This window comes from Pezoporus wallicus, unplaced genomic scaffold (assembly GCF_028554395.1).
Source record: "Pezoporus wallicus isolate ANWC-B61680 ecotype Strahan unplaced genomic scaffold, APGP_CSIRO_Pwel_v1 contig_8476, whole genome shotgun sequence".
In the NCBI taxonomy this organism is placed as follows: domain Eukaryota; kingdom Metazoa; phylum Chordata; class Aves; order Psittaciformes; family Psittacidae; genus Pezoporus; species Pezoporus wallicus.
This window is the reverse complement of record NW_026641139.1, coordinates 611,061-635,544: the sequence shown is the minus strand read 5'-3', so window position 1 is coordinate 635,544 and position 24,484 is coordinate 611,061. Positions and strand designations below refer to the sequence as shown.

The window sequence follows — 24,484 nt, the reverse complement described above, 5'->3', positions numbered from 1 at the left end:
GTGTGCACAGGCAGAAGCTGTCACTATGTGGAAACTCCGTCACCAGCTCAGCGCAGCCAAAAGGAACCTGAAAACAAGCAGTACTCCATCTTACCTTCCAAAGGCAAAGCTTACAAGGGAAGGCATCACATAGGGAGGGATGACAGAGATGCTTTGAAATGTAGTAACCAAAGAAATCATTCCTGTACATCTCCTGGTCACTGCTGCAAAGCCAACACTTCCCAGGACCATGGTGAATTATTTATTTGTGTGGAAGTGCAGGATTAAAGAGCAGTTTCCTGATGGTGTGGAGATGCTTTCAGCCATGGTCACATCCTGAGAAAGGAACGGGGCTCAGTGATGCATTAACAGTCATGCAGCAGTGGTCTCCCTGTCCTCCAGAAAAGGCTTAGGGCTTGGTGGGGGAAACATACTTTCATGGGGAAAACAAACAGCTAAAGCTTTGCAAGTATCAATGCAGCAGACATTTGCCTCACCTTCTCAGCAAGGTTTATAGGGACAAGTCTGTTTTTCCCCCTACCACCAGCATAGCTGGAGTGCAAAAGAAAAAGCTTAAAGTCTCATCATTTAGCTTCCATTTCCATTGGGAGGCTCTGAAGACATGGATATGTGAGCTCCACTGGATATGACAGCAGCTGGATGAGGAGAAGCATCAGCTTTATGCCTGCAGAGGCAGGTGCCTGCAGCACATGAAGTGAGGTGGAGGGGCTCCATGGGCTCTGCTGCTGTGCCCCAGTGTGCAGACAGCTTTGTCACACTGCTCTTCCCTGGAACACAACAGCTCTCCACAAGTGTTCACAAACAGCGTCTGCAGCTTCCCTTTGGCAAAGGGATGTTAAAGACTTCGCAGACAAGAGGTGTGCTTACGGCACAGAGGTCCCTACAGCAGGAAACACAGCACTGTCTTAAGTTTAAAAGGCTTCACAAATTTCAAACCCATTTATAACGTTTCCTACTACAGCTGAGAGCAGCAGGAGCCACCCTTGGCACGCCAGGCTGGAGCAGTACTGCACACAGCCCCCATGGCCAGCCCGGATCTTGATGAGGGCAGTCAGTCAACAGAAGAGGCCAGTATCACTGCGTGCAACTCAAACCAGCTGCTTGGGATACCAGTGTATGCAAAAAGATGTGTAGGATCTGCTGCAGATCGCAGCCAAAAATCCAAATGATGGGATGGCCAGAGATAAACGGACAGCCACGTATTCCTGTAAGCCCACATGATGCACAGGAAAGAGCAGCTCAAGCCAAAGGCTGCTGAAGAGCAAGAAACATGGATTGGGAAATACAGACACTGCTTGCTGATAAAAGAGGAGTTTTCAATAAAAACTTTTGTTTCCCCTGGGAAGCCTGTAGGAGAATTTAACCTCAAGGAAAGGTAAGAATGGGGAATCAGCCTCAAAACAAACAGACCATTCCTGCTGAAGGTACTCAAGTGAGGTCAATAAGCAAAAGAGCCCACAAGACAAAGCCAACACAATTGCTAAGACCTCAGTGTGCCACCAGCAGGACCCAGCTGCTAAAGGTGGCCTGACGGGTGTGGCAGAACTCCTGCAAGCTGGGGGAATGGCTTTATTCACCCCAAATCAAGTAGGAGGGTCCTGGGATGCTGCTGGGTGAGCAGGGGGCAGTTTGAGCAAAGCTAAGGCTTTGCCTTGTGGTACACTGCCCAGGATCCATCACAGGAGATGGAGCTGGGTCTGCTCAACCACGATCACAGGAACTCAGTTTTGCTCTGCCAACACAAGCTTCTCCACCCCAAGGATGGAGATTTTGCAGGGAATCAGACCCTCAAATGTCAGCCAGCAGGGGGGATGGAGCTCCTGCTCCACGTCATCCTGCAAGCTGTAGGACCTGATTATTCAGGAGTTTTTATGAATGATGAGAAGCTAAGCTTTTACTCCATAAACTTAAAGTACAGGGGACAAATGACATGCTCAAGTGACTACTCCTACACTGGAAACATGCTGGAGACTTGAACTGCTTCTGGCAGCCCTAGGAGATGCAGAAGCATCCTGTCAAGTAGGAGTGGGAACTCCTTTTGTCCCTGAGGTATGGAAGCAACAGATTGAAGTAGCTGTACAAAGCAAAGGGAAGCCCAAGAGCCCAGAAACCAGCCTTGGGGAGGAGGGAAATGCCTGGAACCTCAGAGGGCCATCGAGCAAGAACCTAATTTTGGGGAATACCCATCACACTTGGGCTTCATGCGGGTAGCTGTGCTACTCATATTCGGATCCAGGCACTGACTGTGCCACCACCGCTAAAGTGAGATCCTGGGGCCAGCCCAGGCAAGGATAAATCTCTTTTGTCAGGATGTTTGTGCGTGCTCACACGGATTTTATGACAATGAGCAATGTAACCAGTGCGCGCAACTAGTGAGACTGTTAAAACTGCTCCAATTACCCTAGTCAGCAAAAGGATGGTATCCCAGACTACCTGAAACCTAAAGGAAATCTCATCCTTTCCTGAGACACCCTATGGACTGACCATCAGGTCTGCGGCTCCATGCCTGAGGTTTGTGTTTTTTCAGTCTCTGCCTACATGAAGGTAAAGAGTCACACACTATTTTAGGTTATTAAATATTTAATTCCACAGTGAGACAGAAGAAACCAGCAGATGGTCACTGCAGCAGGTCCGTGCCTCTTCTCTTTTTGGGGGGAGGGTAGAAAAGTTTAAGGAAGAATCATGAAAACCCATTTCTGTAAGCAAACATTCCCCATTTAGAGGGGCAAGGTAGGAAATTAGAGAGGAACTATTAGTTTCTCTTACTACAGGGAGGCATTGAAACATGACACATAGCATTGATTACTTGCAGAAGAGCATCAGAGGTGTCTGGTAGTTGGTTACTTCTGACCCAGGACTATCTCTGTTAGATACTTCTGAATCCATCTGATTTATCCACCAGTATTATCTGAGAAGCACCAAAAACAGCTACACTTGTACAGTTTAGGTTCCTTCATCAAACTTTTCACTGCTCCAGAGTATCTTAATCTAGTGTGAAATATGTCTTAAGATGTATGAGACACAAGAAATCCAGTCTTCTCCTCAGCTAATCCAAGCTGACTCGTGACCTTCAGCTGAGCCTGAAGCTGGTGCTGATGGGAGGTAACAGAAGCAAGTTGGGTGCCTTGTCAGAAAGTCTTTAAACATTGATGCTGATGGAGCGTGTGGCACAGGAAGCCCCGGGGCAGATACAAAAGGCAGAGGCAGCCACCATACAGCTGTGCTGCTTCCTCTGCTCATGTGGAAACATCACACATGGAACCTCACCCCAGGAATTGACTTCTGTCAGAGCCTTGAATTATTGGACTCTTCTACTCACTGTAACTACACCACAGAAAACACAAACCTAGACTGAGTAGCTTAAAAAAAAAAGGACTAATTGAACTAGGTTTTGATGTTGGCAACAAGTGAAGCAGGTCACCAATACCAACACATAACCTGCAGGCACTGAACTGGAGAATTGTTCGAGAATTTGGGGGCAAAAGCCCTCCAAAAGACTTCTGTGCAATATACTGCAGGACTAGACTCCAAAGGCAGCAGTACAGAGCTGGTTGCAAATTTCTCTCCAAAAGCAGCACTTGCTGACCAGTGTGATGGAGTGCTCCACACCTCCTCAACACCACTGGGGCTTCTGCAGGGGTCTGGATGCACAAAATCTTTAAGATCCTGAGTCTGGAGGCTGCACTTCTGAATCTGGGATGTTTCAAGCAAGTAATGGTGAAGTCTTCTGAAGCTTTTAGCAGCCAAGCCCACTCTCTTGGAAGGCCGAGCGCCACAAAAGTGTCCCTCCATGTCAGTGCCACCTTCATGTGGTCACATCCAGTCTCGTACTAAAGATGAAATATCTTTTTTGACAGCTACTCTACAAGAAGGTCCCCACTCAGAATCACCCAGGCTGGAAAAGCCCTTTAAGCTCATCCAGTCCAACCATTCCCAGCACTGCCAAGGCCACTCCTAACCCATGGCACTGAGGCCTCGTCTCCACGCTGTGTGAACACTTGCAGGGACGGTGACTGCAGCCCTGCCCTGGGCAGCCTGTTCCAATGCCTGAGCACCCTCTGGGGAAGGAATTGTTCCTCAGCTCCATCTAAACCTGCCCTGGTGCAGCTTGAGGCTGTGGCCAAGCAGACTTGATCCATGGCCAAGCAGGCTGGTCCCTTCCAACCTAAGTCTGCCTATGATCAGTATCCAAGAGTTTAAAAATGTTTATTCTGAACATCCAGGAAAAAGGAAATCACCATTAAAATTGTTCTCTTCAGGAAAAAAACTAATTTTCCTTCCAATGCTGCAGGTGATGACAAATTTGACACAGCAAAGCTGCTGACTGAGACCATCTGGTTGTAGGTGCAGCTGAAGGCAGCAGTTGCACTAACAAGAGGACCACACTGCTCCTGTGGCGTTACAGCAATGCTGTTACTAGTCCTACTTTTTAGGCTGACAGTGGGAGGTTTGCAGGCAGCCACGTTATTTGGCAAGATGAACTGGCGAATGTATTGAACAGTATGTCACAGGCAACACTAGCGTTGTTCTCCTCTGAGTCATACACACCAGGCCTTTGGACACTTTTAGTCTTCATTTGGTGAGTCTAGGATAATTTCAAGAACCAGTCTTGCTTACTGGAAGTTCAAGGCTGTCTGTTCAAGCAGTTCTAAGCAAGAACCATTAACAACGTCGCTGAGAACAGACCCATCTATTTCCCCAAAGTCAGCACATATTTAGCACCAATCTGTTTTCCCAGACAGCCCTCCCCTCGTTCTCCACGTGGTGTGCAGACACCAAGTCAAGTCTCCCTGGTCCTGGCAGTCTGACTCCACTAAAATTTATTCTGTTCAGCTTCCAAGTTTCATGGAGAGACAAGAGATGTGGCTCACATCCTCCACTCGAGCTCCTGGCCTACTGCCCGCTGTTGTAGCAAAGCTGTAGCCCAAGAGCTTCTAACGGCATTCAACAGATTATCAGAGCTGGGTTGGTGATGGCCATGGGACCACACACAGAGAGAAATAAAAGTAATGTTGTTCATGAGGCTTCTCAAGAATCTATTGACAAATACTGGCAAAAAGGCTTGAGATGACAGTCAGCAACTCCTCCAGAATGAAGGGAAAAGAGACTCGGAATGCAAGTTGTCCATGTCTGATGGCAGAATACTTAGAAATACTTCCATTAGCATGTGCAGTATTAGACAGGGCAGAAACGCTCTGCATGGGTAAATGCTGTAGGATGATCAGAGAGCTGGAGCAGCTCTGCTCTGGAAGCAGGCTGAGAGAGCTGGGTCAGCCTGGACAAGAGAAGGCTCCTGAAGGGGAGAGCTTAGAGCAGCTCCAGTGCCTGAAGGGGCTCCAGGAAACCTGGAGAGGGGCTTGGGACAAGGGATGTAGGGACAGGCCAAGGGGAATGGCTTGAACCTGCCCGAGGGGAGACTGAGATGAGCTCTTAGGCAGAAGCTCTTCCCTGGGAGGGTGCTGAGGCGCTGGCACAGGGTGCCCAGAGAAGCTGTGGCTGCCCCATCCCTGGCAGTGTTCAAGGCCAGGTTGGACACAGGGGCTTGGAGCAAGCTGCTCTAGTGGAAGGTGTCCCTGCCCGTGGCAAGGGGTTGGAACTGGATGAGCTTTGAGGCCCCTTCAACTCAATCCAGTCTGGGATTCTACAATGAAAAGTTAAGATTCATTAGGAACAGAAGGAAGCCAAAACAAAGCCAGGGCCCCAACATTTATCAGTTTTAAAACTCCTCGGTAACATCTTTAAAGAGGGGTAAAAAGCCAACAGGTAAGGAAAAAGACTGGTTTTCATTCACGAGACATGCGCAGGGTATCACAGAGATGACAAGCACCAACAGAACTCCAGGAAGAAGCAAAGAGCAGAATTAAGTGTATCACTTGTTCTGTGAGCCTACATCTGATTTACTACATGGGTGTCAGCAGAAATGCCCTAAGTCTCAAAAACACAGGGAACTGGAATTAAGTGGCAGCATCAACCCATCAGGGGCTTTGTACACAGCACCAGAATACAAAATACACAGAAAAGAACCTTATTACAGTAGAAAAATTCTGCTTAAAAACCAATAACAACAAAATTTAATGTGTCCAATGGTGACAACTTACTTGCTTCCCACATCCCAGATTCTGCACCCTATAAGGAGCTAAGAAGTGACAAAATGTAGAGCGCAATAGCACCCAGTCTCCAGAGGATGAGCTACACAAAACTATGGACCTGATTAGAAGAATTAATTGGAACAAGCAGAAAGGAAAAATGCAAGAGGACTGCGCAGGCACTGCACATCATGAGCTCAGAGCAGACTGATCACTCATTCTGTTCAACCCTGTATTTGGTAATATGTGAGCATATCCAGAGAAAACAGGAAAAATAAAATCAGAAGAAAGTGCAAAGAGAAATACAGTAATGTAGGAAGCTTGCCAAAGCCCAAGGTCAATATATGATCAAGGCACAGAGGAGCACAGAAGGTCTTTGCTACAGAGACTTCCTTGTGCAGTGGGTAGTCAAGGCTGTGGAAATCCTTGCTAGGAAATAGCACATGCTGAAAGGTTTAAAAAGCAATCCTGCATTCAGGGAAGAAAAATCCAAACACAATTACACACAAGCTCAAGATCTATATTGAGCTTTCAGGGAGCTTGCCAGGACTTACCCTGTTACACTCTTCTCAGATCTGCTGTAGGCTGTGGTCACACAGAGGACACTGAGCCCGTGGGCTTATGGACATTTATGATTTAGTAAGTATCAATGAAAACAGTGCTTCAGGTTTTTCTTAGAAAAGCTCTATACTTCTTACACAATTTCCTAGATTTAAGGCACCTTTTCAAGGTCTGTCATTCTATACACAAACAGCTTTCCACCCATTGACAGCTCCTGTGTTTCACAAGGACACTCTGACGGGTATTTCCCGTACCAGTCAATCCTCAAACTCGAGTTTCTATGTCCACATAATCATCCAGCATCATTCTCATGTTATTCTGACCAAATCTCTTCCAAAACTCATGTGAGGCTGAAAGAACCTGCCCAGATCAGTAAGCTTGAGTCAGAGTTACACATCAAATATGATGGTAATGTTTGATTTAACAAAGAAACAGCAAACTTTCTATAAGCTTAAGGTTTACTTACCCGCACTTCCAAGTTGCTTATAAAACCTGTATTCTAAATGAAGCTGTGGTGCACGTGATTTTATCGGTTCCTAAAACAGAAGATAAAAAAACAAAAATGGTTAAAATCAGTTTATCTGAAAAAAGTTCTATATTTGAAGATTTGTGACTGTACATAATGCTTCATGGTTAACATAAACCACCCCAGACTGGAAGCCTAACAACAGAGGTGGCAAGCATCAACAGAATGCATCATCAGACATCATTTAAATAAGCAGAGAACAAAAAGCAACAAGACTCATGTTCTGGAGAAGAAATAACTTCCTCATTTAATACAAAGCTCATTCAAGAACCATTCAACAAAGCTCCTGGTCCTTGAAGAATGACCCTGGCCATTGGGAGGAGGAAAGCCAAGGCTGCAAAAGATCAAGTCCCAGGTTCACCTTGTGGACTGTGCTTGCTCCCATTATTTTTGATGGTCGCTTGCCTATATTTTTGTAAAACCTTGAGTCATGTATCTGTGTTCTAAGTCAGACCATAGCTGTACAAACATCCAACCCTGCTCGCAGTGAGCACTGCAGCGCAGGCAGTCTTCCCCCTCAGTAGCAGGTGCCAGTCAAACATCTCAAAGCACTCAAGAATATTCTGGTTTGATACAGAGATTGAAAACAATGGGTAAGTCTGCAACGCACCCCAAACATTACATTTCTCAGCTGTTACTCATCTGAACTTTATGCACAAAACTTAATGCGTATGATCCCTAAAAGTGTTAAAATGCAAGATTACAAAGGTTCTGAAAACAAAGTTAACATGGAGAGACGTAAGAGGTTTGAGTAATCACACTTTCAATAAAACTGTGCACTTGCGACAGGCAGCAACACTGATTCACCTGCTGCCCGGCATCTTTGACACAGAAGTTAATACTGGCCTCAGTTTTTGTTGGATGTTCCTTATTTCCTTGCTTTTGAGAAAAATAATGCTCCATGCTCAGAACTACATAAAATTCATACAGTACTACCAAGATCAGTCTGAATTTCAAAAACCTACCGAACAGCCCTCTATTTGATGAACACACTACCTAGCAGCTTGCCAATACCAGAGCCTAAGACCAACATGAAAAGAAGTCCTTTTATGATTCACATCCACTCCTGTGAGTTGGAGGAAAAGCACCTTCATAGAATCACAAGATGGTTTGGGTTGGAAAGGACCTTAAAGCTCATCCAGTTCCAACTCCCCAGCATGGGCAGTGACACCTTCCACTAGACCAGGTTGCTCTTAGACATAGTGTGAGCCAACATCTTTAACACTGTGAAATAACTCTTCTCTCCGCATGGGAGGACACAAAGGCTTTAGTTTATCTACTTTGTCTTGTTTCACCTCTGCTTTGTACTGGAAGACTAATGTCCACATTTGGTGCGAATGTTAAAGACTTCTTTTTAAGTTGGAAGAACAGGTTTTGTAGAGGAATTTAGGCAATTCCACTTCCAGCCAAGCCATTCTTCACCTGCTCAAGTCAAATGCTCCTCGTCGCTTCTCAACTTTCTGATGTTCACAAGCTTCAGAATCAAATGTAACCAACTACTTAGAAAACAACGGTGAAAACTGTTCTGAAGCCAAAGCTGATTGTATTGAAAGCAAATACAAAGCAACACAAAACCAAGTTTGTTATAAATCACATTTAAATTAAGATAATTGTTGATGGTGACTTGAGGGAGAGCCTACAGACACCTGCTGTATTAGGATTTAGGGCAACAGGAACTCAGCCTTTCAGTGAATAGTTTATTTATACAAATAAACTATGTGGATAAAGGTAGAAGGATAAAGGTAGAAGGATTAATGTATCATGCCGTGAGTTTGCTCATGACAAAACAGGTAAAGTAAGCCCAAGCCACTTCTGCATCAGGAGCTGCTGGAGACAGAGCTCTGGATGCTTGCCAGAGGGGTGGCAGCTTCCAAGAAGATCATACCAGAACAGATGGTTGTCCTGTAGGCCAAAGGCTTAAGGATGCTAGCAGATGTTGTGTTTGTAGCAAAAATAACTGAATTGCTACTGCCTAACATGCAAAATCCACAGCTTGAACAAACAGCATCATGTTGTTGAAGGGTTTCCGCGTGGTACCTGCACTCAGGCTGCATCTGTATGTTAATGGTTTCATGCTGGGAAGATATTCCTCCTACGTGCAACTCAGTATTAAAACCCTCAAAAGATTAAACCAGCAAATGAGGCATTTCAGAAGACAAACTCCTCCATGAACTACATGCACATGAACAAATAATGCTCAGATGAAGAGCAGGATGAGAACCTATATGGTGATACCACACAAATCATACCACCAGCACTATTCACCACCACCAGCACAATCCTCACCCCCAAAGAGAAACCATGAGGCATTAGCACTGCATTTCACAGCACTTTCTGATCAACTTTTTGACATCCATCACACAATTCTCTCATTTTCCAGCTTTAACAACATGACAGGCAGCAGAAATAGCTGAGACAGCAGGGCTGCAGTTGCAGAAGATGAACTCACACAGCTTGAAGGACCTGGAGTAGAGTTTTGATTTGGTCCAACAATAAAGATAAAAGAAAACACTGCTTTCAAGAGCACTGAAAGCAGCTACTCTACCACTACTCCACAAAGTATTTGAGCATAATTTACAAGGAACAGGTTGCCCAGAGAATCTGGGGCTGCCCCATCCCTGGCAGAGTTCAAGGCCAGGTTGGACAGGGCTTGGAGCAAGCTGCTCTAGTGGGAGGTGTCCCTGCCTGTGGCAAAGGGATAGTACTACACAGTCTTTAAAGTCCCTTTCAACCCAAACCATCCTGCGAGTCTATGATAAAGAAAATTACAGTTAAGTACACACGTAAGAGAAGGATATTTGCTGCTGAGCATGTTCAGTAATTCTTACTTCTGGGGAACATGGACCCAGGCTCCCCATTTCTCCTGCTGTTCCCTCATTCATCTTCTCAAAAGAGAGCAGGTATGCGGGTGCCTAGATGGCCACTGGATGGCAATTCCAGTCCTTCAAATGTGAAGGACCAGACATTTTTAAGCATGAATCATAACAGGGCAAAGAAAACTGGAGTGTGCTGCACTCCGGTGCTTTAACATTCAGCTATTTGTGGGGGGTGGAGAGAGAGAAAGAATTCTACCAGAAAAAATAGGTAAGATTAACGCAGCAATAAGGTCACGTCATTCAGTTCTGCCATATGGCAACTGAAAGGTTTCAGGGCACTGGGAGGTGTCACTGCAGGTGCTCTTTGGAGAGAAACAAGCATCCTTTGGACTAATAAAGCTGTATTTTTCCTGTGTTATTCATTCCTTAGGCCTTCTAATGCTATAACTTTGTGGCATTATCTTTGAAAGCAAATTGGAAACCTTGTTTATTCAATAAAATACCTCAACTGTGTACAAAGCACTTCCTATTGTCAGGTCTGCCTAAAAAGTGAGCAGACAGCAGTCCTCCTTCCTGATGTGGATCCATATCAAGGACATCCTAAGCTCCAATGTAGGCATTCATTTATTTATTTTAGGGAGTATCTTCTGACACTTGCCAACAAGCATGAAAACAAGTCCCTGCTGCAAAGCCCTAATTATGTTTCATCTACTATGCATCATATAAAGCCAATGTTACAGATATAAAATCTGTGGCACTGGAAGGTGATCAGAATTAATGAACTGAGTCCATCCTGATCTCCTGTAACCTGAATGAATCCTGTCACTTTGCCAAACATCGGTTGAGCAAACAGGCGTGTGTGCTGCTAGTATTACATGGCATTACAACTTGAACTTCAGCTCCTAGGGTTTGGATCTCTGATTAAGGAGCAGACGAATGCAAAAAGAGGACATCAGCTGAAGCCATCAAGTTCTGAAAACCCCAGGAGACCAGCGAAGGTCTTGGTTTACAGATAGGAGAAGTTAAGGCATAAACACAAACTACTGGGCTATAATTTCATAAATCCAGAAGAGCTACAAGTTTGAGTTTCCCCATCCGCTAGACTCCTACTTCAAACCACTGACCACAGTGCCCTCATGCCCTGAATCAGTCCTCAGTAGAAGACTCCTTACCTGGACCACTTGCTCAACTTCAAAACCATGGAGCAGCAGGGTGCACAGTGACACAATTCTAACCAAATGTTCCAACAGTCCAACTAGAGAGAGGGAAGGGTCCAGAGAACCAGGAGAGTCTCAAACAGAAAGGCTCAACCCAGAGAGTGGGAAGAGGTGGCCAACCCGCAACCTGTGCCATTCACTGGGCCCTGGCAGCCAGCCTGGGAAGAGGAACAAGGCTCTCAATGGTATAAGACAGCTACAGACAACAGCAACGTTCAGCAGATGGAGGGATGGGTTCTTTCCTTGCTTTTAGCATTCTCAAGAATTTATCTTAGAATCACAGAACCACATGGTTCTGCACCATGGGCAGGGACTCCTTACACTAGACCATGTTACCCAAGGCTCTGTCCAACCTTGCCTTGAACACTGCCAGGGATGGGGCAGCCACAGCTTCTCTGGGCACCCTTTGCCAGCGCCTCAGCACCCTCACAGGGAAGAGCTTCTGCCTTATACCTAACTTGAACTTCCCCTGTTTCAGTTTAAATCCATCACCCCCTTGTCCTATCACTACAGTCCCTGATGAAGGGTCCCTCTCCACCATCTTTGTAGCCCCCTTTAGACACTGGAAGCTGCTCTGAGGTCTCCAAGAAGCTTCTCTTCTCCAGGCTGAACAGCCACAATGTTCTCAGCTTATCTCCATATGGGAGATGCTCCAGCCTCTGATCATCCTTGTGGCCTCCTCTGCACTTGCTCCAACAGCTCCATGGCCTTCTTATGCTGAGGACACCAGAATCCAACACAGTGCTCCAGTTTAAATCAGTTACTTTAGCTGAGGGTGAGAGCAGCATTAAGCCCAAAGTGAGGAAGCTGCTTTTCGTTTGAATTTCTAACATTAAGTACAAGTCATTTAAGAACACCTGCAGATTTACTTACCAGCTTGATCGCTACATATTCATTGGTGTAGAGATTTTTACCTGCAAAGGAAAAAGAGAAATTCTTTTAGTTCCACAGTCAATGCTTGCAGGAAGAGACACAAAGCAGAAGAGTATCACTGATGGCAAAGAGCTTTTTCTCAGTTCCCTGCTGAAGTTCATGCCTTTAGCAAAGTGTAAGCCTCAAAATAATGAGTTGCAGCAGTTCAACAGGGCAGGCAAACACTATCTTTCCTTCAGCATAAGGTAATCATGTTTTATGGTAGCACTTCTGTTAGATGCAAGTGTTGGAGGAGGTATCCCAGACACATTAGGTTTTATTATCCACATCATGTCAAAAAAGTCTGAGGAACAAAAAATGAAGAGTCAAAGCATCATTACTTTCAGAAATATCTTGCATCTGCTGGACACTGAACAATTTCATCCTGTGATGTATGGGGAGTTTCACCAGCTTTATCATCCTACATATCAAAGCAACTTCTGCAAGGAGGGAAGAGAAAATGACCTTTGTACAAACACACAGCTTTTATTTCTTCCTCTATGAGCAGGCAGGCAGGGTACATAAAATGCCTTCTGTATGCCAGCGGTACAAAGGCAATCCTCATCATCCAATAAAGCCAATAACTCTCAGTTCCAATATGGTACCAATGATGTTAAAAAATACACTCAAAGAACAAGAGCGGTTCTCAGGACCCTAAAATACAGAGGAGTGTCTAGTCCGATATCAGCTCTGGCGGGCACGAAGGGCAAAAGCCTATGATGAGTACAACGAGGCACGCACACAACCAGCTCCTGTAGGTACATCATGGCTCCATGGCTCTGAGCCAGAGCTGGTGCCTGTGTGCGCTGCAGCTGGAGGGGAATTTTTCCCTCCAGGAACCCATCTGGTGTTTGAACCCCTTCACCTCCTCAGCGATTTGTGGCAAAGATGCACAGCTCCACGTGTCAAGAACCATCTCTCTGTGCGTTCGGAAGCTGCCAGTTGTTGTTTCAGTCAATGTCCTCCAGGTTTCTAATAGGAAATTTAAGCAATTGCTCCCTCCTCACCTTCTCCATGCTGCTCATGACTGACAGCAAACTATCCAGAAGAGAGATCATCAGGGAAGGATGCTCAGGCAGTCCTTGCACCTGATCTGTCCCACCACAGAATCCCACACTGGTTTGGGACGGAAGGGACCTTAAAGCTCATCCAGCTCCAACCCCTGCCACAGGCAGGGACACCTTCCACTAGAGCAGCTTGCTCCAAGCCCCTGTGTCCAATCTGGCCTTGAACACTGCCAGGGATGGGGCAGCCACAGCTTCTCTGGGCACCCTGTGCCAGCGCCTCAGCACCCTCCCAGGGAAGAGCTTCTGCCTAAGAGCTCATCTCAGTCTCCCCTCGGGCAGGTTAAAGCCATTCCCCATCCCGTCCTATTACTGCTTGTGTTATAAGAAGTCATACAGTCTCTGCTACCTTTTTATCTCCTCTAGTTCCCTGTATCCTCTGAGGAGAGCAGCCTTCACCAGAGACCGCCATGGTTTTATACAGGGCAATACTGACCTTCTTTGCTTATTCCTGCACGCAGCACTACAGCACAAGTCATGCAGTCACTGAGTGACTGCAGCAATCTACACTGGAAGTTATTAACGCTCATTTACGGCACCAGCTTTGCCCAGCTCTATCTCACATTTACTTTCCACACACCACTATTCAAAAGCACATCACATCCTCATTCCCACACAGATCCAATGCAACAGCACTGGGAGACTCAGCAAAATTAAAGCCGTTAGAACCTGAGAGAAGACAAACAGCCACCTTTAAACCCTGAAACGCCCGGGGAAATTCATTTTACTTTGTAACAGCTTCATATTTTCTGCATTTAACTTCTTTTGACACCTTCCCCACTGTATTGCTCAGCGCAGTTCTGGCCTCTGAACTTCAGATCAGGCCCTAACAGGGCAGGTCCCACATGGACCAGGGTGCTTTAACTTCCATCAGGAAGTCAGGTGTATGGAAAGCTTCAACCAGTTACAGTAACTGGCAGTGCTGTTTAACACAGGGCAGGCATTTAAATGCGAGGTTAAATATCCTTGGAGGAAGTGTTTTATGCAAGCAGATGCGTAAGCTGAGCTCCAGCCTTAACCCTTGCAATGTGTGAATCGATTTCTTGAGATCTCTGAGTAACAGCTCCTGTGTCCAGGCTAGAAAGGAACGGTAGAAAGGAAGGTTCGCAGTCATGTCAAGAACACTCGGACATCGGAAAGCTCCTGAAAGGTCAAACGGGTGGAAAACCAGGTGGTGGGATAAACTGCTTCACCCCTTGAGACAGACAAAGGCTCCAGCCTGATGCTACCCCATGGCTGGTGTGGGAAGAGCACACAAGGACACGCGGGGAAGGCAGCCTAAGCACACTGAGATTATGTACCTTGTATTAGCCAGTCAGCCACAGCAGCAGCTCCAGCTGCAGCTCATCCACTGAGCTTCCTATTCCCCTCCTCTCGAGGGAAACCAAGCTGCTACCAAGATGCTTGGTTTGAGGACACTGAGCCAGACTAAGGGAAGCTCCAGCTCAAATCTGTGACACAGATGCTTTAAACAGCAAAAACCCCTGCCACCCCCTGCAGACCCCACAACCTCCATCACAGCCTTGGTGACATGTGATTTCAAGGTAGTTTTGGGGCTCAGTGTCCATCAAAGGAGTGATGACCCACAGACCTGGCAACGCTTGTGCTCTCCTGCCAATGCAGGATCACGATACTGGGAAAACAGGGCTCTTCCAAGCTCATTTCAAGGCAGAGAAGGACACTGCCAACACCCTCCATATATATGGAGCCATAAACCAGTCTATTATGGTCTGGTTCATAAGGCTGAGGACTAGACAAAAGATAATTTTGGTAATTAAATTCCTCAGTTAAAAAAAAAAAAAAAACTGGAATGAGGAAAACACAGGAGCATGAAATGTCAGGCCAGCAGTCAAAGGCAAATGAACTAACCTCCAGTTCATCCTCTCCAGAGCACAAACTATGGGGAGCCTCTGAGCACAGGGGGGCGCAAATGGGTCCAGCTGCTGACCTCCAAACCCCTCCTAAAGCTGCAGCATGAGATGTTTGCTTTGCCAGCTACGAGAGCCAAGCAAATCTCTGAAATCTCTCCCTGAGCTTGCTCCAGACCGAGATCTACCCCTTGGTTTTGCTATCACACCACCCAAGGTGTAATGTTTCTTCTTCCACTTTCTACAGGGCAGCACCGATATTAAAATGGAAGAGTAAAGGCAGTGCTACTCACAGGAGAAAGTGAATCTGCAGAGTACAGTAAGCCATGAATAGAAGCTGTCTCTTATCTTAGTAAGACACAAGATCTCTAATCCAGCGGAGATGATATAACTGTGCTAACAAAAGCCTTTCAAGTTCAGGCAAAGCTTTTGATGGAGCAGTGATTAAGTTCATGCCTCAGTTTTGGGTAGTTCCACTGACAATTATGAACTACATATACATATGAGAAGTGCTGCATTAAGTCACCGGCATTCACGTGGGAAACCTAACAGGGTGGATTTCTCAAGCCCTGGCAGTCAGATGCGTTGAATATAGGGACAGACTGCAGCCCAGCCGAGCAGCCCAAAGGGGTCGATCTCTTGTGTGTGCTGTTCCCACAGGTCAAAGTTGAAAGTCACAGGTACAAGCCCATAGTGAGCAACATGAACCAAAAAATGCTTTGAGCCTTACTTCTAGCTCCTCGCTACATGGACAATACACTCTGATGACAGATCAGTGCTGGGTAATGGAGCAAACATCCAAATACTCATCCCAAAGATGAAGCAGAGCTCACCCCACACACTAGTGCCAGATTTGCTGTCCCTTCTGGAGCAGTTCCCAGATAACAGATCCTAGCGTAGAACCTACACTACAACATTCTACTCAAATATTCACAAGATGATTTCATTATTTGGGAAGCAGAGACCAGCCCAGCCCCAATATCAGATACTATTATCATCTTGATTCATTTACTACTGTTTTCATTTGCTTCAAAGCAGAGCTCCTGGTTTCAAACTGCAGCCTGGGAGGCAGCTGGGTGGTTCTCAATTTTGGGGGTCAACTTTGAGATCTGCTGGACCTGCTCTGGCACTGCCATAAGCAGCTTTCCTTCTAGTTTGGGTCTTGCTGCTCACTGCCAAGATGTGCTGGATTGTCAGGAGAGCCCCACACGAATCATGTTGACATGTGGCTTGTGCACCCTATACAATGTATTTGACAGCACATGAAGACACAGACTTCTCCAAAAAATCCCTTTGTTGCACTATCAAGGGAGAGGATAGAAGCAACATACAGGATCCATCCCTCCCAATGTGGTATTCTTCCCATCCACTCAGGGAAAAAAAACTGGAATCATCATTTGTAAATGATACTTGAACACACTTTTATGAAAATCACAGAATCCCAGATTGGTTTGAGTTGAAGGGACCTTAAAGCTCATCCACTTCCAACCCCCTGCCACAGGCAGGGACACCTTCCATTAGACCAGGTTGCTCCAAGCCCCATCAAACCTGGCTTTATACAACTTAATAGGTTTACTAAGTAACGGTGCCAAACACTGGGAAAAGTGAGACTTTTGGAGAGGCTTATATCTCCCTGACATGGCTCATGGATTTCAGGTAAATAAGTAATACCCACGGGGTAAGTCCGTGAGTCAGTGTAAGGAGGTGGCTCACAGCTCAGCTGGTGATCTCTTTTCTACACTGAAGTTTACAGACACAGCTTATGACAGCCCTAGATTTAACAGGTACATCCCGTTTCCCTTTGCAGTGAGCACCTCCTGGCATCACGTGGCTCCACAGCTCACCGAGCTGTTTCCCAGGCTGGTTTACGTCATGCAGGTTCTCCATCAGCTTGGCAGGCAGATACAGGACCTCATAACAGCACAAAAGTCACGCTATAGAACTTCAGGTGTGCTCCAGCTCCCATGGCAGCACAAGAACTGACTTGGCAAATAACCAGGAGCTGCAGGACAGGGCTTGGTGCTGCACCAAGACAATGAAACCCTGTCAGTGCTCGGGGTCCAGCTCAGGGACAGCAAGCAGGGTCCCGTTAGTAGGTTGAGCCCCTTTGGACATCACAGCTCTTACAGACCACCTAATCTGCAGCCTGTATGAAGAACCAGCACTCAATTAACCCTGATCATCTTGTTACTCTGGGCCAGAAGCTGAGTTTTGTGCTCATCCTTCCATTCCAGCTCCTCTGCAGGCTGGAATGCAACTGTGCTACTCCCATGTGCTTCCAAAAAGCGATATCCCCGGGGCTATCTGTATGTGCAGCAAGAAAACAACACTTGGCAGCAAGCTTGGTATTGGCAGAAAACAGCTTCGGTAGGTACACACCATCTCCTCCCTGAACAATCAGTCCTCTGTCTGGCGTGTGGTACAAGAACAAGACTTTGCTCTTCATGTGTTACTGAACCATTCACTAGTGCTTAACTTTCCCAAAACGATGTACAAAAAGCCCCAAAGCAGAGGGCATGTGTTCAGCTTTGCAGGACAACACTGTTCTCAGAGACTTGCTTGCTCCCCCCCAGTGAGAATTAGCATCACAGCTGAGCAATAGATACAGGTGGTATTTGAGCAAAGAGGAGCTCTTAAAGCTGCAATGACTGGCAATAAAACAGTAAAAGTTTAAAAAAGTAACACAGCTTCTGTAAGGACCTTACACCCAGTTGCTCTTACCCCTACGTACGTCTCATTTGCAGAATCCCAGACTGGTTTGAGTTGGATTGAAGGGAGCTTAAAGCTCATCCAGCTCCAACCCCTGCCACGGGCAGGGTCACCTTCCACTAGAGCAGCTTGCTCCAAGCCCCTGTGTCCAACCTGGCCTTGAACACTGCCAGGGATGGGGCAGCCACAGCTTCTCTGGGCACCCTGTGCCAGCGCCTCAGCACCCTCACAGGGAAGAACTTCCTTATATTCAGCCTAAATCTCCCCTGTTTGAGCTTACTACCCCTTGTCCTGTCACTCTTTGATCTTATAAAAGTCCTTCCCCATCTTCCCTGTAGGCCCCTCTTTAGGCACTGGAAAACTGTTACCAGGTCTCCCCAGAGCCTTCTCCAGGCTGAACAAACCCAGCTCTCTCAGCCTGTCTTCATGAGACATCCTCTGATCATCTTCACTGCCCACATACAGCATGCAACTTAACCAGGAGTAACAAAACATTTAACCAGGAGTAACAAAACATTTATCAGTGTACTGAAAAAGAGCCACTCGATTACCAGGTGTTGCTTTTTCAATAGTTAAAACTGAATTTCTCTGTAAACTGACAGTTTCTTCTGCAAGTCTCTCCTGTACAACCTGTGTGTTGAGACAACCTCAGTCAGAGACAGAACACTGCTGAAATGGTGAGAAACATGACAAAGAAGAATGATGGAAAAGGGATTTGGGCACCAGCTGAATAAATGCAAGAGCCATAATAACTGGAGAGATCCACTACAAGCCACTGAACCCCAGAGCAGAGGTTGGGTTAAAAAGCAATTCAACATCTCCATGGGGATCCTGCTAGTGTGACGTTTGCTCTTGGGGGAGGCTCTGAAAATGCAATACAGCTATTCATGTCATGTCACTGTCAGGATCCAAGCTTATCTTCAGCTGCCAATCATGATCATATTCATGCAGGTGGGAGGTTCTGCCCCAGCCCTTGGCTCCTCTCCACCTTTGGAGCATTATCTCTCCTCCTGCAAATCAATAAAGCATCTCTGATGTAATGCTGAAACCAAACTGCCCTTTACTGAGGCAGATCACACCCAAGCTGGTTAATCTTCACACCGTGGTGAAGTGGCATTTCATATAGATGCAATAATCAAACCTTAGAATGAAAGACTACATGTATTAATCTAAGATTACATAGATTCTCACAGGAATCTACCAAGATAGTATCAGTAGTTAAGCGTTATAACCCTTTGGTTACCAGAAGCAATTCCCTGACTGATTTATTTATCATCCCTTGTACCTGATGCACAAATGATTTTAATTTCAGTTCTGAATAAGTATCAAGTTTTGCGAAAGCAGTATTTGTGTCAGTGAACCCATCTTCAGCGATACAAATTATTCAGCAGAAGAGGAGAAATACAACCATTTTAAGTCAGGATCAAGACCACCACAAAGTGCTCCTTCTGATCCACAGCAACTGCCCCATACTGGGAGTTCAGGGATGTGCAATTACCAGCAGCTGCTTCCCCCACCTCATTTCAAACACAGCCATTGTTTGTTTAGGCTAACTGAAGAGCCCAACACACTGTGCTGCTCTTAAGCCATCCTAAACAAGAGATGCATTAGCGTGGCCATCTGCGGGTGACCAGCTGCAAGGCGTGTGGTTTGGAACACCAATGGCCCACACTGGGCTGAGGGGCCGGTTCAGCAGCCAGATGGCCAGTCAGCACCTCAGACACATGGAACAGATCAGGGAGTGGGTGATGAGGCTGAAAGTAGGGCACAGAGGTTAGTGAAGGATGTGGAATAGAGATGTGGCTGAGTGCTGGGAAAGAGTCTCACCCATTACTTTGATTGAGCATCCCAGCTTACGAACAGGACATTAATTGCAAGATTTAGCAATCCAGGCAGTTAAGAAGATTTTTGTTCACCTTAGGCAAGACATTCAGCGCTGAGAACAGTCTTCATAGTTTGCATTGTTCAAAATTTGCATCTTTGGCCTCTCCAGTGTATTCATTTTGGCTTTATGCAAATAAAAATAATGCTAACAGTTACATCTTCTGAGTCAGAAGCTTCAGGTAAGGCAGCTCAACACTCGGGAAACAAGACAAGCACGCGCATTTCTCAAGCCAGGGTTAAGTTTTGATGTATTTATATTCCAGTGGTGAAATGCTAACTGCAGAACGCAGGTGACTAAAACTGTTACTTCTTACCTAGTCTGAGTTCTCCAAAGTTCCCACACCCAATCTTCTTGCCCACTCTGAAGTTGGGTCCCACCATCAGAACGCCAGACGATGCCGATGAGCTTGGTCGAGAACCGTGCCCACTCCTTCCCGGCATTCCTTTCGTCGTCCGCTGCCTTTCATCCTTTTCCCTACTAGGATGGTCCATGATCTTAGTGAAATCTCTCTGCCAGCAAGCTGGCAGAAAGGAGTTGGAATACACACTCTTCTCCTTAGAACAGAAATATATATCCAAAAGTATCTGAGTCAGGGTTCAAGAGAGTCATGGAAACGCATGGAGCTCTTTTGGCACTGTATCCAGTTCCTTAATGCATCTTGATAATGTACCAAGGGGTTGATTATGTTCTTGAGAACTCAATAAGGGTAGGTTGCTTTTGGTTTCTTACCTGGGGAAAAGAAAAAGGATATATGAAGTAAAAATCATTATTTTAAACTACCCAGCAAGAAACATAGACAGAGGTGAACGCCCAGAATGTCCCTGGCCTCGAGGAAATTCACAGCTAAATGGAAACTCCACCATTACCTTAATTTTCTGATAAAAATCCACAAAGTGACTCAGAGAGACAAAGGCTGCCCATCCACAGCCTGCTACTGGAGTTACTGGGACTCACACCACACACACTAACAAGGGCAATTTCAATTACATCAGCATGCCAGGTGGAAAATGCAAGCTCACATCCCAGCTTTAAAGCAGCTGTGGAGTGTAAAGTCTCCTTTCTTCTCACTTCATGCATTTATAAAGTATTACACAAAAGCCAGACAAAAAAAAAGAAGCGGAAAAATTAATGGCATCAGAAGAAAATACTTAATTTTCCTTCATTTTCCATCTTTTAAAGTTGACCTCAGATGTAGCTGCTGGCTGAAACCACTGTCTTACAGAAGTGACCAAAAGTAACAGGCAAGTCAAGATTTATTACTTTTAAAGAGCTAGAAATTTCCTGACAGTTGTATCAACACACGGTTCATGTCACCAACATGATTTACTTCCCAAAGAAAATGAAGCTTTGGAAAAATAGACCTTCTAATGGAATTGGGTGAGGGACTCAAGGGCCACGATCTTCTCCAGCAGCCTGCACTGATGACTGACAAACGAAAGCCGGACTGTTGTCTCACAGAAACTGAAGTGCACCTTCCTCCTGCATGTCCAAACTTGTCACCACCATAACCAATGGCAGGCAACCCTGGGCAACTCCAGACAGCGGACTGGTGCATCTCACAAGCATCAGTCTGCTAACTCTGTCAAAAGAGGATAAGAAATAGATCCTTCTTAACCCATACAGGCCAAGTGGTGCCCCTGTACCCATGGACCATCCCAAAAGAGACAGGCAGGAACTGTACAGGCCCTCCTTGGCCCTGCTCCGCATGTGCAGTCCAGGGAGCACAGGGCAAATTGACATCTCACCATGAGACCTCTCCTAGGTCAAAGGATCACAGGATGGCTTGGACTGAAGCTCATCCAATTACAAACCCCTGCCACGGGCAGGGACCCCTTCCACTACAGCAGCTTGCTCCAAGCCCCTGTGTCCAACCTGGCCTTGAACACTGCCAGGGATGGGGCAGCCACAGCTTCTCTGGGCACCCTGTGCCAGCGCCTCAGCACCCTCACAGGGAAGAGCTTCTGCCTTAGAGCTCATCTCAGTCTCCCCTCTGGCAGGTTCAAGCCATTCCCCTTGGCCTGTCCCTACAGGCCCTTGTCCAGAGCTCCTCCCCAGGCTTCCTGGAGCCTCTTTAGGCACTAGAGCTGCTCTCAGGTCTCCCCTTCAGGAGCCTTCTCTTCTCCAAGCTGAACCAGTCCCATATGCACAACTTTAATACCACTTTGCAATTATTTGTCACTGCTTTTGTTCATTTATTACTGCAGGCTTCTACATCAGCCAGAGAGTTTGCAGGACTCTATCAGACTCCATCTTCACAGGAAGGATGATGTGTGTATTAGGAAGAACCTGAGGAACTAATAATAACATAAAGAAACATCCATACATGTGAATAGATGCTTCACGCAATGTAATCCCACAACCCCACCCAACTTCAACGGTTTATACCAACGCTTAGAACCCAGCTCAGGTTGCACAGGTTACAGCCCACAGGACATGTCATCCAGCCCATGACTCAGCAGCCCTTTTCTCCAGAAGGAAAAGCGGATGACTTCTTGTTGTCGCTCTGCACAAAGGTGGGGCTCAGTAGAGAATATCATACAGCACAATGGCAGCAAACCCAAGAGGTCTGAAAGTCATCAGGTCATCTGAGAACCAGTGTGTCATGTCCATAATACCCGTTTGGCCGTACTGGCCCAGAAACCACAGTGTCAAGCTCCAAACAGGTACTAGGCAATGTGTGAAAAGCCATTCGATGTCCTAGCTGGAGACAGAGTTGGAGACTTTCACATACAAGGAATTCAGTATTTAGCATTACCAAGCTTTAATTGTCCCTCAACTTAATTCAAGATTTAATACTTAAAACTGAATATGGATAAGCAGGAAGCATCCATTACAGGCAAACAGGATGAACTGGTTTTTCACCATAGACATCCCAACAGACTTTCAGCTGCAGCGTTTGTTTTGGAGGGGTGAACTAGTGCTGCTTCTCAAAGTTGTTTGCATAGACACAAGCACAGTTGTATTTGCTTTGTGAAACCAGCTTGTAGAAGCAATGACAATAACTTTATGAGGTATGAGAAAAAGCACTTTGGTTGGACCCCAACCTGTCCCCAGAGGAGAGGGTCAAACAAAAGAGGCAAAACTCTGCTGACAGGGACTGATTACAGCAGAGGAAAGAGGAATGCTGCAGTTTTTATAAAGCTGCAAACAAGTTTTGGTTTTTCTTGCTCATTCAGCTCACAGTTCAATGGCCAGCAGAGAGCATAAGAGTCAATACAAGCTAAAACCACCCAGAAAAGGTTTTTAAACCACATGAGATGGACTGGGAATAGACAGGCTGTTAAGAACACGCTACAGTGCCTTCCTAGGTGACGCCAGAAGCAGTTGAACCTTCCTCCTGCCATGAAGTGCTACCAGCCTTGCCCTGCAGAGCAGATGAATCCACACAGCGAGGTGGTTTTGCAGCAGAAGATGGTGCCTAGGTGAGGATCTTTCCAAAGTTGTTTGGCTACCTGCTGGCACAAGCATTGTTATAGAGAAGTGTTTTACCAGCTACGATGAAATGGAGCTGAAAGCCACTAAAAGGTAAAGTGTTCATTCAACATGTTTCAAACCACTGATACGAGCTGGCCTTGTTCACAGGGCAGATGGCGCTCCGCAGGGCTTGATGGCACAAGTACATCATTCCTCTGAGGGCTCCAACCCTCCTGAGAGCACAAGCCCTCCTCAATATAACTTTCCCCTCCTCCAGACTAAAGTCTGAACTCAGCTCAAGCCCTGTGCGCTGAGTTTCAGATCTGACATCAAAATACACTGCTTGGTTTGACACTTGCACAATCACACTCAGTGCACCTCAGATGGGACAAGTAACTCTATTCTTCTCAGGCAGGCGAAGCGCAGAGCTCCACATCATTCCTGGCTAGTGAAATAAGATGTTAATGGTTACAAGCCACTCAGCCTCCATCCTTCCTCTGTTCCTCGTCTGTATAAGGTCTCTCCGGGGAGAAGGATGGAAAAGTTACACCTGACAGTGTGCAAACACTGACCATCCTCTCTCTCCACTGAAAGCCTTCAACAAACAGAAATTCAGATCAGCAACAAAAGAGTAAACCAAACATTTAAGAATCCCTTTGTTATGGCCAGCCCTACGAGCAGGCCCCAGCTGTCGGTACACCAAACAGCACAAAGATCTTTCACTACTGTACCTATATCCTAAAACAAGCTGTAGTAAATATGGCATCAAGTACTGCTTTTGAAGACTAACAAAGCGCTTGGCTTTGGCAGAGGAATGGCAAAAGAACGAAGACAGGACTGTAATTTGAAGTCAGTTGCATTAATATTTAAAGACTACTCGGAATGACTATTTCCTGCCACGATTCAAACCTCTTCATAATGATTTTCCTTCCTACCTTTCCACCCACTCAGCAAGATTGCTCCTGAAAGTTACTTCCATTTAAACAAAGCTGCATGAAGATATTTCCCTAACAGTGACTCAGTCCAATTCCAGTATTCATTTCACTGCAATATAGTTGGAGGCAAGGGAACAGTTGTTTAATGAAAGATACGGGCTTGAAAGGAAATTACTAAGTAAAAACCCCAAACCAACTGTATCCTACACACTTCAGAACACTTGGGACCCAAGATCAAAATCACGACCTCACCTCCATTGATAAAATCACAGACCCAGAGCTACAAACCAGCTTCTAGGTGGTGTTGAAGGCAGCTGCCATTCACATTGTGATCAGTAGCAGAGTTTAACATGAAGGAGGTTTAATCACTTACCAAGCACTCGTTATGGCACAGCGACATTGCTCACAGCCATCCAGACTCCTCAATGAAGTCCTTAGGTGTGAAAGCAGCAGTAGGCCAATGCAAACAGAAGACTGGTATGAAGAAGCCA

At 46.0% G+C, this 24,484-nt stretch overlaps 1 protein-coding gene across 3 annotated transcripts in view; it reads right to left on the bottom strand.

Moving 5' to 3' along the window:
• CSNK1G1 (casein kinase 1 gamma 1) overlaps positions 1–24,484 on the bottom strand; it is a 104,988-nt gene that overhangs the window by 42,792 nt on the left and 37,712 nt on the right. For all 3 annotated transcript variants that reach the window (XM_057422137.1, XM_057422139.1, XM_057422138.1), the window contains 3 exons: positions 19,958–20,373; positions 12,080–12,120; positions 7,114–7,183 (listed from right to left, as the gene is read on the bottom strand). In XM_057422137.1, coding sequence (XP_057278120.1) covers positions 7,114–7,183; positions 12,080–12,120; positions 19,958–20,135 — 289 coding nt within the window. In that variant the 5' untranslated portion in view covers positions 20,136–20,373. The remainder of the gene's footprint in view (positions 1–7,113; positions 7,184–12,079; positions 12,121–19,957; positions 20,374–24,484) is intronic.